We start from the raw sequence: 15,689 nt of genomic DNA, 5'->3' as shown, positions 1-15,689 counted from the left end.
ATAATAATAATAATAATGTAATTGTAATTGTAATACAATTGTAATTGGAGCCCTCGGAGCAATACCCAAAGGGCTACCCCGCTATTTAGAAATTCTAAATTTGCCGGACTTGAACATTTTGACTCTACAAAAAACCATCTTACTCGGAACAGCTTACATCCTCCGACGATACCTTAACAGTTCCTAGGTCCTTGGTTAGGACTCAAGCTGCTGAGCTATTAACCAGCCTCAAAGGCTGTGAATCTCACTAAAGATTAACCAATAAATAATAATAATAATAATAATAATAATAATAATAATAATAATAATAATAATAATAATAATAATAATAATAATATTTTTTTTATTTCTATACCGCCCTTCTCCCGAAGGACTCAGGGTGGTGTACAGCCTATTAAAAACACAAAACAACATCAGTTAAAATAGTTTAAAATTATTAAATAAATTTGGCTAAATTTTAAAACCCCAGAAATTTAAAACCCAATTTAAAATTGTTATGTTGATAGCCCAGCCTGGCGGAACAACAGGGTCTTTAGTGCGCAACGAAATACCCGGAGGTCGGAGATCTTACATATTTCCGGGGGCAGTTCATTCCACAGGGCTGGGACACCCACAGAGAAGGCCCTTCCCCTGGGTGTCGCCAGCCGACATAACTTGGCCGATGGCACCCTGAGGAGGCCCTCTCTGTGGGAGTGAACTGGCCGGTGGGAGGCTATTGGTGGCAGAAGTCGGTCTCGAAGGTACCTGGGTCCTATGCCATGGAGCGCTTTAAAGGTGGTGACCAGCACCTTGAATCGCACCTGGAAGACCACTGGGAGCCAGTGCAGCTCGCGCAGGAGGGGTGTCACGTGGGCGCAACGGGTTGTGCCCATAACCACCCGTGCGGCCACATTCTGGACCAGCTGGAGCCTCCGAGTGCTCTTCAAGGGGAGCCCCATGTAGAGAGCATTACAATAGTCCAGCCGGGAGGTGACAAGGGCGTGAGTGACCATGCGCAAGGCGTTCCGGTCCAGAAAGAGCTGCAACTGGCGAATCAGGAGAACCTGATAAAAGGCCCCCCTGGCCACGGCCGTCATATGCTCTTCTAAAGACAGCCGTGCATCCAGGAGGACACCCAGATTGTGAGCCCTCTCTGTGGGGGGCAGGGATTCACCCCCAATGGTCAGCGATGGCACCTGCTGACTATATTGGGACGCCGGGAGCCACAGCCACTCAGTCTTGGAAGGGTTGAGTCTGAGCCTGTTTCTCCCCATCCAGACCCGCACGGCCTCCAGGCAGCGAGACATCACTTCAAGGGCATCATTGGGGTGGTCAGGGGTGGAGATGTACAGCTGAATATCATCAGCGTACAGATGACACTTCATCCCAAAACCACAGATAATCTCACCCAGCGGCTTCACATAAATGTTGAACAGAAGGGGCGAGAGGACCGACCCTTGTGGCACTCTCCATGCGAGGTGCCTCGAGGTCGACTTCTGCCCCCGTCAACACGAACTGCGAGTGGTCGGAGAGGAAGGAGGAGAACCACCACAGAACAGTGCCCCCTATTCCTAACCCTCTCAACTGCTGCAGCATGATACCATGGTCGATGGTATCAAAAGCTGCTGAGAGATCTAATAGGACTAGAACAGAGGAGCAGCCCCTGTCCCGAGCCCTCCAGAGATCATCCACCAACGCAACCAATGCCGTTTCAGTGCTGTACCCCTGCCTGAAGCCCGACTGGCATGGGTCCAGATAGATAGCTTCATTCAGGTGCCGGGGAAGCTGTCGTGCCACCACGCTCTCAACAACCTTCGCCACAAAACGAAGGTTGGAGACTGGACAGTAGTTAGCTAATTCAGCCGGATCCAGGGAAGGCTTCTTGAGGAGGGGCCTCACTACCGCCTCTTTCAAGGCGGCAGGAAAGGCGGCGTCACTCAGAGAAGCACTTATAATTCCCTGGAGCCAGCCTGGTGTAACCTCCCGGAAGGAGGTAATTCCTTCACCTTATATCGTAAATGACCAAATAATATACTTCTTCATATTTCATACTGGTCACTCACATCTGCATTCAATTCTTATTCATTTTCCACACATTCATTCATGATGCTATACCTTTTTGCTTCACTACTCTCATTTTAAAGAAACCTGTTCCTACTGCACACAACCTATTGTTTATGTTTTCCTTGACCCACAATCTCTTGTTTCCACAAAACAAAGAAGCATATTTTTATATGCCACCATTTTGACAAATATTACTTCCTTGCAAAAGATTACATGCCAAAGAAAATATTATTTTTCTACTTATATTTGTCTTTAAAAGTACAGCATTTGTATTGATAGTGTGCATAGTCAATTGCAGAGAGTCAGTCTGATGTAGTGACTAAGGCATCATGTTAAAAACCATGAGGCTGTGATTCTAATCCTGCCTATGGAATAATCCCAACTGAGTGACTTTGGTCCACCCACTGTCTTTCAGCCCTTTAAAATAGGCAATGGCACACTTGTGAAAAATCTTGTGTAAAAAAAACCCGCAGAAAGCAATTCAGGTAGTCACCAGGAGTCAACACTGACTCAAAAGCACCAGAAAAGTTGGTTGCCAAACGAGGTACACAATGGACTGAATTAGAAATGCCTCTTTCCTTTTCCAATGCCATAATCAAAATTGTTCTCTTACCTGATATAAAACAATTCAATGTAAAATTTCTCAAATGTTTTAATTTCAGCTGTCTGAATATATTTCAGGAAAATATTACTCTTTAGTAATCTGTGCAACCTAGAATAATTTATACTAAAAAGCAGAATTAGAAATGAAGTAAAACATTTTAACCAAATGAATAGCCTTTCCAAATTCTGATGCAATCCATAAGTGTCAGCTGCACTAGGTAAACCAGACCAAGAATTCACAAGAAAGCTATTTTAGTTGTTTAGAAATTAGTTGTTATAACAGAATCTTGCAATTCTGATTGTGCTGTACCTCTTCTTTCTTATACTTCAGCAGGTTAGGGAGGCATCATTTGTTCTGGACTTAAAAAATGTTCCAGCTTCTTTTGGCTAGGGAACAGTTCCAGTGTATTTCCCTCAAGGTTAAGCAAGTTCCTTACTCTCTAGAGCTACTTCATCGGACATGATGGCAGGAGTAATAAGCTGACATTTTGAGCATAAATCAGAGAAAATCTAACTCTTGAGCTATTAATCCCTCCATGGAGTCTTAGATTGTTTATCAATCCTCAAACATTTAATATATGAAAATAATTTAATAAATACTACTTTAACTAATAGTATTACAAACAATAATAATAGTAACAACAGCAAAACCTTTGGAGATTGATATTAACCACTTTGGGAAATCCTGCTTTAGACTCTTAAATTATGTAAGAGCACATTAAGATAGAATAATAACCAGGAATTAAGTTAAATTATATAGTTCTATCATGTATGAACTGTTAAAGTATACATTTAACATCAAGTCCAAAGTAGATATTGTAGAATAGCCCATATAACCCATTTTCCTATAACAGATTTAATAAAATCCAGAAATAATTTAACATTCTATATCCTCCATTTAAAAGAACAAAATATGCATTTCAACCTATGAGAACACACTAAAAAGGATTCTTCATTTATACAAAGTGTTTCTCTGCTGCTAAATCTTGAATTAATTTTCTATTTCTAAATGTATCGTTCTCCCTGAGATTACAATTACAAATACAATGGGTGGTATAATTAAACCAAGTGATTATTAATGACCCAACTACTTTAAGTAAGCTGGTCATAAATCATTTACTAAAGTTTTGAATTTTTTCCCTAATTTGCTATTTATAGAGCTTGAAATGAAACCTTACATACAAAAAATTAAATAGAAAAGAAACTAGCTACTTGAGAAACACTCCAAACAGTCCTGTGAAATATATTTTTTTTAAAAGCATAATAGCACTAGATCATTTAGAAATTGTCCCAATTAATAAATCACTTTAGAAGTAAATAATATCAAAGAAACAATGTTATACTGCCCAAGCTCACACTAATACCACACAAGCATGCTTTAAGAAAAATTAATATTTCTCTTCTTCTTCTCTTTTGAACTTAAACATTCAGCATTACTTACCTATAATTGGTTTTCCATAAAACCAAGGACAAACTCACTGTCTTTTGCAAGACAAAGCATTTGAGCTTTAGCAGCTGGAATGAGTGCTGCAGCTGCTTCAAACTTGAGTTTGCATTCTGCTAGCTCATTTCCACTATCTAAAACTAGCTATCAGAAAAAAGGCTACAGGCTTATATGTCAAAGTGTAAGGAAGTCAGAGGCCAAGTGCGTTTTCCTTCCTTTCCACTATGATACAATGGCAACACTATTAGTGCATTACTTCATAGGTCAGAGCCAACTCTCACAGGGTAAATTCATTACATTACTGTGTTTTCAAGCAGATATTCCATCTCTCTCACAGGGATGATTTACACATACCAATGGATTTATCTTTGTTGCCATTTGTTCATGCTTTGGAATATCAGCAAATACATTTTCCTGCCTCATAATAATATGCATTAACATGTTCTTCCCATATGGCAGCATACATATACGAGACAAGGCATTTCCTTCAAAAGAAGGATGTTTATCTAAGGGATGAATATTGCATAAAGTTACTTGGGCATTGTATCATTTCCAAGTATCAGGATTGTATAGATTGAGGGTTGTGTTCTCAAAACAAGCACAACTATGTCCCAAAGGAAAAGACCAGTGGCCAAAAAGTGTCAAATTAAAATTAAATTAAATCAGTGTTTATTTTATTTAAACTGCATTTAAATAGAATAAGCTTTAGTCTTGATGAAAATTTAATATTAATAACATTCCTAATAAAAATCAAACACCAAATGTGGCACTTGTATCACAAATACCATTACAGAATTAACCCAAATGATGGTATTTGTGCCATCAATGCAATAACAGTATTGCTACACTACTCCAACTCTAAAAACAATTGTAAGATGTGACAAAAAATATATACAAAAAAAAAAAAATCAAAAAAGATTCAGGGAGCTAAGACCTTCTTTTTCCTTAACTCATTTGGTTCTTATTACCAGATCAGCTACACTGAGACATTATTTCAAGGACATGAAGTCAGCAGAGAGCACGCCCTATGCCTGATTTCACCTCTCTCCAAAGGTCCATACATTGGACAGCTCAAGGACCATATTCTAATTTGCATAAATAAGAGTAGATGCTCTGGAAGCAATTGAACTAGCTGTAGCCAAGCACATGTAAATGCCTATATAGTTGTCCTTCAGACTGAACCTTCTCCTGTCACTGAACATATTGAAAATTAGATGAAGTAGGTGTTTTTTGCATAAGCCTATCCCTCCCATGTAAAATTGGATTCATCAGATGAAAATTACCTTTCACGTATGATGCAGGGTGCCTGTCTTTCTAAATTATATTTCACATACATGTACCTTTAGAAGAACTTCAAGATAACAAACTTCACACTAAGCTATCAGATAAGAAAATTAAATGGGAAAGCTCATATGCTAATGATCAGCAATTAGAAATCCATTTGTTCAGTCACTTTAATACAATTGGTGTCTTCTGCTTCAGTCAAAGGTAGATGCCCCTGAAATAACTTTCCAATTAGGTTCTTTCCATGAAAACTGTGGTACAACTTTACACACACACACACACACACACACACACACACACCATATATTAAAAATGGCGGCCTGCATACATGTGTGTAAAATTGTGCCATTCAAAGAAGCAGTAACACGCTAAAAAGGGGCAATATCAATATTTGAAACTCATGGTAGCTATTAGGACTCCATAGCTCTTGCATTTATTAACGGAAACATTTGGATTTAGCAGGTGATAATGAGCTATAATCAAGGCACTAATTGGTTTTATTTCATATTAGTTGTAAGCAGGGAAAAAAAGAACAATATTCTCCTGGAAGCAATTCTCTAATCACATTCTTGTGAAATCGGCATTACAAGTTTGAGACAGCAGAGATTTTGCTATTTACAATGTGAAAATGAAAGTTTCACACCTTGCTTGTTTTATCACTCTCATCAGAGGATTCCAAGATGTTCACTTCTGTGTCTTCTAGAGATACCTCAATACAGTTGTCTTGATCATTGCTGAGCAAGGGTCCTGCCAGGATGCAAAACAAGGATGAAATAACAGGATGGGTAACATTTCAGTACTAATACAAAAAACAGTTTATAAACAAAACAAAACAAAAAGAAATAAAAAGAAAATAAAAGTCTCCTATTCTCTTCTCTAATGTTGGCAAGACTCTCAAAAAATGTGTTTCTTTTACCAGATCCTAGATCAGAGTAAGATTATATAAGTAGATCTGAGCAGGGATGCATTTTTACTCTGTTGTATATTCCATTTCATCTGTTTATAGTATTCCAATCCTGAGATATCTAAATACTCAGCTTTCAACTAACAATGGATTCCTTTCTAAAAAAAAAAAAAAGTTTAAAGCATCTATAGAAATAGCTAAAACAATGTCATATACCTGTGATATGTCATATATATAAGACTGTAATAACTTCATTTGATATGGAGAAGTGACTTTAAGTCAATATTAATTTCTTAGCTGATGCTAATGAACTTTGTATAACTATCTGCACTTTCTTTCCTGTTACACAAAAAATATACCATACAATAATCTGCTTCCTGCAATAGAGACATTATTCCTCCAAAGAGAGCTATTTTTAATATTGAGTTACAAAGAACCATCAGTAGTGCCTTCCATTCTTAGAAACATAAATTCTTTACTTCAATTATCCACTAACAATGATTAATGCTATTATTTAAAAATACAAGCTGTTCATACCATTTCTACCAACTGTAGTGAAGCACTTGTCCTATTTTGTTGTATTTATTTTGTATTTATGGTTCATTTTTATTTATCTGTTCATGCTATAGAAGATGTAGCATTGACTTCAGACTATGAACTTTCCTGCTTGGCCGTTAAAAAATAAATGATCTTTGGATTACATTAAAGGTATGAGGACTGGGTGAGAAGAACTGACATTCATGAAAAATTAGGTAAAATATTGGCAAATGAATATGGCAAATATAGGACTCTTAATGTTTACCTTGTAATAGTAATTATACAGTAGATGCAAGCCTCAATAGTTTGTCTTTTCATAAAATAAAAATATTGTCTGTGGTATTAAAAGATGAATAAAGTAGATTGTGTTTGGGTTATCAGATGTGGGCTATAGAATTTCAGACAATATTCTTTATAGTAAATATTATTAGTATAATAAACCAGGTTCTTGGATGAAAGGAAAGGAAAGGAAAGGAAAGGAAAGGAAAGGAAAGGAAAGGAAAGGAAAGGAAAGGAAAGGAAAGGAAAGGAAAGGAAAGGAAAGGAAAGGAAAGGAAAGGAAAGGTCTTCAAAGAAAAACCAGAAAGTCCAGTTGCCTCTTGAAAAAGCACCTTTGGGACAACCATGACCTGGATGACTGATAATCTCCATAGGTCTTTTGTAGCTTTAAATCTTTTTGCCCCTCAATAAAACTTTCTTGTTAAACACAAATGATGCTACACACTGGTAACTAGCCATCTAATTAAAATAAAACAATTAATATTAGTATTTAATTTAGCTTATCTTTCCTACCTACTTTTACAATATGTTTAGGAGGCCTGCTGCCTTTTGGAGTGAGGCTCCGACATGATATAGATGTTGGGGTTATTTGGGACCAAATTAAACTTTCCTCTCCCGGTCCAGTATTAGCTCAAAAATTCAGTTGTTGCTAAGAGCTAAACACTATTCCTGTTCTATTTTCTTTTCTTTTTTTTCACCCTCCTTTGCTTTTTTCATCAGTTTGCAAATTCAAAATTTGGAGATTTAAATCACCTCAGTTTAGTTATTATATTGATGCAATCTGGATGACCTGATTTTTTGAACATCTCCTTGCCTTTTCTAACTGAACGTGATTGTTACTCAAGAAAAACAACGAAGAAACACAGAATGTTAGCAGAGTAGGAACCACAGCCTGTGGCTATCCTTGAGATTAAACCAGATATTGCCTCCCTAAATAATATCAAATACAATTGCATATTCTTATCACTATGATCTGTATAATGGGTGACTCCTGGAATGAATGACTCAATGAATTAATGCATGCATGCATGCATGCATGTATGTACAATACATGCACACTCAAAGTTATATACACACACACATATATCAATCCTTATTTCTGGATGGCCCTGATTACTTGCAAACATACAAGGCATATAAATACCCAAGTGTAGTATTAACAAGTATGATATTATTACTTTTACTATATTTTTCCATTTTAGGGATTACGTTCAGTGAAGGCATGAAGAAACATTCTATACTCTGTAGATAATTTTCTGCAGTTAAAGTGCATCATATTTTATGTGGTAAATCAAATTCCTGGTCCTTTCTTCCTTTAATGATTTTCTGAGTAGACATACATTGTGCAGAAACTATAGAACTTTAAAACTGTGTTCTAAAGAACATTTAATATTCTTCTAATGAACACAAGTAAAAGACTCATACAGTCTATATTCTGTGAATACAAAGGGACTTATCTTCTAAATTGTATAAAATGTGCATACAGTGCATTTGAAGGCCTATTTTCATTGCATTATAAATACCCCCTTTTAACTTTGTTTTATTATTGTTAAGTGTACTTAGTGTAACAAATAATTCCTTCCATATAGGTCAGTACTGACATCTTGTGGTCAAATATATTTTGATGTAAGTATGTTTTTGTCCTATATGTGAGACAGAAGATCAAGCTGTAGTTTCCTAGGTTTCTTTACTATATTTTTTTCAGGTTTCTTTAGAACATGCCTATGATATAGAATAAAAGTAATTGCATAAAAGGTAAAATGTCCTCAAGTCAAGATTGACTCCTACTGACTTTCATACATATGGAATTCCATATATTGAACTCCTACTGATTTCCATATATTGACTTCCATATGTTGGATTGCCTTTGCTGTCTTCTGTGTCCTAAGTACAAAATAGTTGAAACCTGCTTAGTTTTTCAAGATTGGCTAGGTGCTGCAACCTAGCAGGGAGATAGATGTACAGTTATCCACCTATATTTTTAAATTTTATTTTATAAATATAGCTAGTTCTATTTCATTTTCCACATCTTTTACAGACATACTCCATGTTTTTACAATTTATTTTTGTATAATTAAATTACTTTTTTAGCCAGTTCATATAGTTTATATTTACACTCTACAAGTTCTTTAATTGCGCTAAACTGTTTCTGACAAGTACGCAGAAAAATTCCCCACAGGTATTTTTTGTTATACTCTTCGCCATCCAATTGTGAATTTCTATACACAGAAAGAAAAGAATTTAAAAATTGGAATCTGTTCTTAACATTCTGTAGTCCAGCATGTAAACAGAAAGTCACTGCTCTTTTTAATCCAGCACTACGATTGATTATCCTGAAATGACTAATTTCATATATGATTAATCACTGTAGTTACTTCCAACTGTAACTACCTCATTTTGAACTATTAAATAATACTGATATCTAGCACTTTTACATGGTGAAACAACAAGCATAACCTGGAATTTGCTTACATAAAGGTCTAGAGCTCTTTGTATTCTTAAGTGGTTACATACAGCATGCTTGAGTAGAAAGAGATCATAATGTAAACTAATCTCATGCCAATAAATATGAATACCTTGAGTGCTGTATACAGATTTTAATGGACTGTCAGTCAAGTCAAAAGAACCATCCATCCGCCGAGGTGGTAAGTGTATTCGATTCTGGCCTGCCTCTCTCTCAGGATAAGTTTGTACAATAAGGCACAGAGAAGGCTGAACAAGAACATCTCTTAGCATGGCTGAGTTCAGGTTTTCAGCAGCCTTCTTATTAATTTCAACAATTTCATCACCTGCTTTCAGACCTGAAAAGGAACATATTAAAGCTCAACAAGGGGTGCCCTGTACCTAATGTTAGGATTTTTAATTTCCTTAAGATGTAGATACCAAAGAACAAATCCTTTCATTTCCTGTACATTCTGTATTTTGAGATAAGAAGCATTTTATTGATCATTAATGAAACAGTTCCAGACACTATTCACAATGCATTCTACTGTATTAATCTAGTCCAACAGTATCTGAGTCACAGTAAACCATGGCATATATGACAGCCAAGTTCCAAGCACAAATTGTAAAGATGTCACTTCAGCTATTCTATTCCTACACAAATGCTTTGAAATTATGGTGGCTCTGTGACTTAATGATGCTAGAGATGGTCTGTCTCAGGAGATTCGAGTTCTAGCACCAAGTGGTGGGGTGAGCTCCCATCACTTGCCTCAGCTTCTGCCAACTTAGCAGTTTGAAAGCATGTTATATGCAAGAAGATAAATAGGTACCACTTTGGTGGGAAGATGCATGAGAATGGTCTGAACCATGCCATTTGCAAGATGACTTTGATGAATAAGTATTCATATAGAGTGAATAAATGAGGAGAGAGTATACAGCCTGGCCTACTCCTTTGGGAGCCAGTCTATTTCAAAGATTTATTCATGTTGTTGTTGTCACAATTTAATAAAGTTGCCCACTCCCATACACAATTTGTTCATCACTCCAGGAATGTTAAATTGCATAAGTCTAGATAGAAAATTTGTAAGATTGTATATTGTAGTGTTTGGCCAGAAACATAGCACCCTCATGTACATAGAGTAACTCAGAATTCAATGAATCATAGCTGATTTGAAGGAGCTCTCAATAACCTTCAATGCCCTCCCAAGGTTAGGATCTCTGAGCTGTGACTTAGATTTTCAGGATGAAACCTCTTTTCCAGTCCCTACAAGATTATTTTATTTTTTAGATGTTTCAAAGTGTTGGAGATTCTTTAACAATTAGTCAAAAGCCAGCAGGAATCAAGTTATAGGAACATCAGGTTCTGCCAGGCTTAATTCTTTAACAGTTTTCTCTCTTTTGCTGAATATATATATCTGCCAATGAGAAATATTCCACCCTTCTTCTATATTACCTAAGTTCTAGAAAATTCTTAGACTTATTCACACACAAACTTCACTTGATGCTGCAATGCTAACATGTAAACGAAATGTCCATTCCATCTGGTACTGCAGCTATGCCAGGACAGTTAGAACAGACCACAAGATCTGGAACAATTTAGTCATGCCAAATTAAATGTAATTGCAGTGGGTCTAACTCTACACATAATTAAGTATGGATCCAATTGAATATATAATCTTCCCAGAAAACAAAAGTATCATGGTTTTCAAGGGTAGATTCCTTTAGAATACAGGCTATATAGTTCCTTTTGCAAATGTCTTTAGGATGGACTTTTTGAAATTTATTTTTTCCATAAAAATGGTATATTGCTATTAACATTTAAAATTCCTTTTTCACTAATTTTTAAGATATTCCTGCCCTTTTACAGTCATTAGACAAACAACTAAAGGGGAACATACTACACTTACCCACACTCTCTTGAGCACTCTAGGATACTTAAATTCTTGAATTTTTACAGTTAGGGCAGCTTTGTTAAATTAGAAAGTTGTCTAAAGATACAGTAAATTTACGATCATGAATTTTCAATAGCAAAAAGAAAGTGTACACTAACCCATTATTATATATAATATCTAAAAGATGATGGATAGATATATAATTTTGAAGAATCGCAGCTTCTTATAGCTATTCACAAATTATTTTTACACAGTACAAGAGATGGTATACTCTTAAATAATAGAGAGAGGAAAATCCTTGAAGGCTGAAGACATTTTAGAGAAGAACATGTTCTAGCATCTTACCTTTTTTAAAAGCCAGACCTGTTTCTTTGACACTGTTGATGTGGAGACGACGAACCCCTTCTTCTTCTATTGAGGATAGAGAAAAACCTGTTAAAATAATAAAACAAAATAAGAATATTTGTTAATATTTTAAGCAATAGTATTTAAAAGGAAGCATTTGGTTCTCTGTAAGCAAATTGTTTTTCTTTGCTGATTCCTCCCAAAAAAAGGAAAAAAGTCCACCTTATTCAAGTAATAATAGAATAAATGACATGTTATACAACAATTTCTCCAAATTTTAACACTTCTTCCAGCATTACTATTCTTTGCTTAGAGTCAAATGTTATGGTTCTATTCTTCAGATTTTGCACATATACAAAGTACATACGTTTTGGGGAAACTCTGAAAAATTGGGTATGTTAAATAGCATGTGTACTCAATTGCAGTCATCTACGTATACTACTGCATGCAAATTGGTTTTTAAAATTCAGCTTTAAAATCTGGCAGTCATTGGGAAAATCAGCAGTATGTATAAGAGAGAAACAGCTTTAGTAGATTGGATGCTAGTTTGGAGATTCAGATATAAAATATTTATAGTGGAATATTATAAAATGGAAAAAACAGATATTAAAGTGGATCGCCTATGGGATCATCAGTCTTAGGATTCATAGCAGAGACTGTGGTGCAATATCTAGGAGCTTAACATATAATTCAAAGTATGGGTCCATTATGTATTGTCACATAATGGACCCATACCTGACAAAAAAGGAACAACTACAGCAGGCATGTGAAACAATTAATAATATCTTTAAAGAAATAACATTCACAAGAGAAGACAAAAAAGAACATACTACCTTCCTGGATATTCTCATCAGAACAGGAAATGATGGCAAATTAGAAACTCAGGACTATCAGAAAACAACATAAAGCAACCGAGTGCTCCGCTACCAAAACAACAACCCAACTCCCATAAGAGAAACTATCAAAGAACATCTTTCAGATGAGTACAAACACACTGCAGTGCAGCAATCCAGTATGCCAGAAACAAAAAATAGACCTATAAAACATTTACCAACAAAATAGATATCGACACAACTTTATCAAAAAGTGCATAGCCACACAATTTGCTTCAGCACAACCAGGACAACCTATGAAAAGGATAACATACTCATAAATTAAAAGGATTTCAGAAATAACCAACAGACTACAACTACATGGCATCACTGTAGCACACAGCCAACTAAATTCCTCTAAAACATCTTAAGCAAACCAAAAGACTGAAGACGAGAAATCAGGAATCATTTACAGTATACAATGCAAGGACATTGACCCTGAAGAGAAAGGAAGGAATTGGCTAGAACTATTATCTGTATTATTCTACAGTAATAGGATTAGGCCTGATGGTCATTGACCATCTGCTGCTTTATAAAAGTGTGCTGAAAGCTTAATTGCCTTTATTAAAGATGTCATTGATAGCATCATTACTTTCAAAGCTACAGTAATGGTTCATGTGCAGGATGGGCTTTCCTGGGATTGATAAAATGAAATTATTCTTTCAGACAGACTATGTAGAAGATGAAATGTTTCCCTTCAAGAAAACATGATGCAAACAGAATTTCAATTTTTTAAATTAAGGATGTACAATGAAAGTACATTTTCTAAATGTTGATGTAAGCCACCTGGAGTCAGCTATGTGTGAACTGGGCAGCTATATACATTTGTTTAATAAATAAATGAATAAAATAATGTATGCCTAAATATGCATCAAGCCATGAGAAAGTAAAGAATGTTTTGGAACTGACTTTGTGCAAAGACAAGTGGGATTCCTCAGAACCACATAATATTGAGGAAAAAACACAGCTAGAGGTCAAGGTTGACTCAGCCTTCCATCCTTCCGAGGTAGGTAAAATGTGGACCCGGATTGTGGGGGAAATAAGCTGACTTTGTATAAAAAAGAACACCGCTTGGGGGGGCCGAAAGCCCTACTAAGCAGGTATATACAAAAGTATGAAGGCTATTGCTTAACGCATTGTAAGCCGCCCTGAGTCTCCGGAGAAGGGCAGCATATAAATCGAACCAATAAATAAATAAATAAATAACCCTAACTCTGAAAACCATTTGCCAGCTGCAAAGAATACCATCTTGAAAATAACTGAAAGGATAAATGGTTAACGGCCCAAAAGAAAGCTTTAATAAATTGATAATATCTTTTTCTTAAGGAACTTCCAAAGAAAGGTCAACTAGTGAAAAAATGTTGTTCTTAGCATTTGAAAATGCTCCTTAGAGCTGCCACATGACATTTAGGAATGGAGCATACCCTGCTATATGATTATACTTGTGAAAAGATATTGGAATAATAGTTGATATAATTCTAGTGATGAAGCTGCAAAGGAAGCAAAGGCAATTTTTGGATGCATCATAGAAATATTTATTCCATTTCACTCTGCTTTGATCAGCTGCCATCTTAAGTGCTATGTCCACTTCAGGCACTACAATTTAGGACAGATTCAGAACAACTGGTTCAGGCTCAGAGAACACAAGGATGACGGCACTTAATATGAGATCTCATAGAGACAGACTTAAGGAGCTGAGTAAGTTTAGCCTTGAGAACACCGTGTAAAATGAAATATAACACTCTTTTCTAATACTTGAAAATATATCACACCAACAAAAATCAAGACCTTCATGAATTAGACTGCGCAACATGAATAGTAAATTTAAGTTAAGTCAGACTGAAAAAAATTTATGAAAAGGTTTTTTGAAAAGTTTTTAAAACTCCTGAAAGTTCGACAGTATAATTAATTGTAATTAATTAAGAGAGACTGTTAGCTAACTTTCACTAATTGGTTGAACAGCAATCTATTGGGAATACTTTAATTTGGAAGACCATGGGGTGAACTCAGTGGCGTTTTATGATTTTATGAAAAACATAAATTTAATAAACATAAATGCATATACCTATTGTGTGTGTATGTATGTGTGTGTATATATATATATATATATATATATATATATATATATATATATATATATATATATATATATAAATTTGATTTATATGCCGCCCTTCTCCGGAGAGTCAGGGCGGCTTACAATGTGCTAAGCAATAGCCTTCATCCTTTTTGTATATTTATACAAAGTCAGCTTATTGCCCCCACAACTGGGTCCTCAATTTACCTACCTTAGAAAGGATGGAAGGCTGAGTCAACCTTGAGCCTGGCGAGATTCGAACCTGCAGTAATTGCAGGCAGCTAGTCTTAATAACAGGGTGCTTTAGACCACTGTACTACCAAGGCTCCTGGTAGGGTAGTACTGTATATGCAGTAGTAGCAGCCTTCCTTTCAATAGAAAAGTACTTAGTGTTGTTGTTGTTGGTTTTTTTGTAATATTCCTTTCAAATAGAGATGGGCAACCTAGAACTTGCAGGCTTCACGCAATCTAAAAGCGTTGTGTTTTTATCGCCATGAACCCCAATTCTGTGTTACTGAAATTGGTGATAAATGCCAAATAATAGGAGTATTTTTCTTCCAAATAGTAGTGGAAAATAAAACAAATAGGTGCGTTTGATTTCCAGGAGCTTAACAAGCTTAATAAATATATATTATTACATTTGAAAGAAGCATTTACATACTGTATTTGTAATTTAATAGTGTATTCAATACATAGAGATTTACCAATATATGGTGACCACTATATTGTATAATGCACTTTAAGGGTATACAATAAGTTTTGTGCTTACTGCTTCATCAAATTTCCTAAGTGAGAAACTGTCAGTCTTAGAGGAGATCAACCTTGACTACTCTTTAGAAGGCCAGATCTTGAAGATGAAACTGAAATACTTTGGCCACAATGAGAAGGAGGGGTTCACTGGAGAAGAGCCTAATACTGGGAACGATTGAGGGCAAAAGAAGAATGGGACAGCAGAGAATGATGTGGC

At 35.8% G+C, this 15,689-nt stretch overlaps 1 protein-coding gene across 4 annotated transcripts in view; it reads right to left on the bottom strand.

Annotated features, from left to right (window-relative positions):
• TIAM1 (TIAM Rac1 associated GEF 1) overlaps window positions 1-15,689 on the bottom strand; it is an 87,871-nt gene that overhangs the window by 18,971 nt on the left and 53,211 nt on the right. For all 4 annotated transcript variants that reach the window (XM_070943562.1, XM_070943564.1, XM_070943563.1 and 1 more), the window contains 3 exons: window positions 11,774-11,860; window positions 9,671-9,895; window positions 6,018-6,121 (listed from right to left, as the gene is read on the bottom strand). In XM_070943562.1, coding sequence (XP_070799663.1) covers window positions 6,018-6,121; window positions 9,671-9,895; window positions 11,774-11,860 — 416 coding nt within the window. The remainder of the gene's footprint in view (window positions 1-6,017; window positions 6,122-9,670; window positions 9,896-11,773; window positions 11,861-15,689) is intronic.

Source organism: Pituophis catenifer, unplaced genomic scaffold, assembly GCF_029215685.1.
Source record: "Pituophis catenifer annectens isolate HBS135680 unplaced genomic scaffold, rPitCat1.0.hap2 SCAF_4, whole genome shotgun sequence".
Taxonomy (NCBI): domain Eukaryota; kingdom Metazoa; phylum Chordata; class Lepidosauria; order Squamata; family Colubridae; genus Pituophis; species Pituophis catenifer.
The sequence above is the reverse complement of the archived record's forward strand: the minus strand, read 5'-3'. Positions and strand labels throughout refer to the sequence as shown.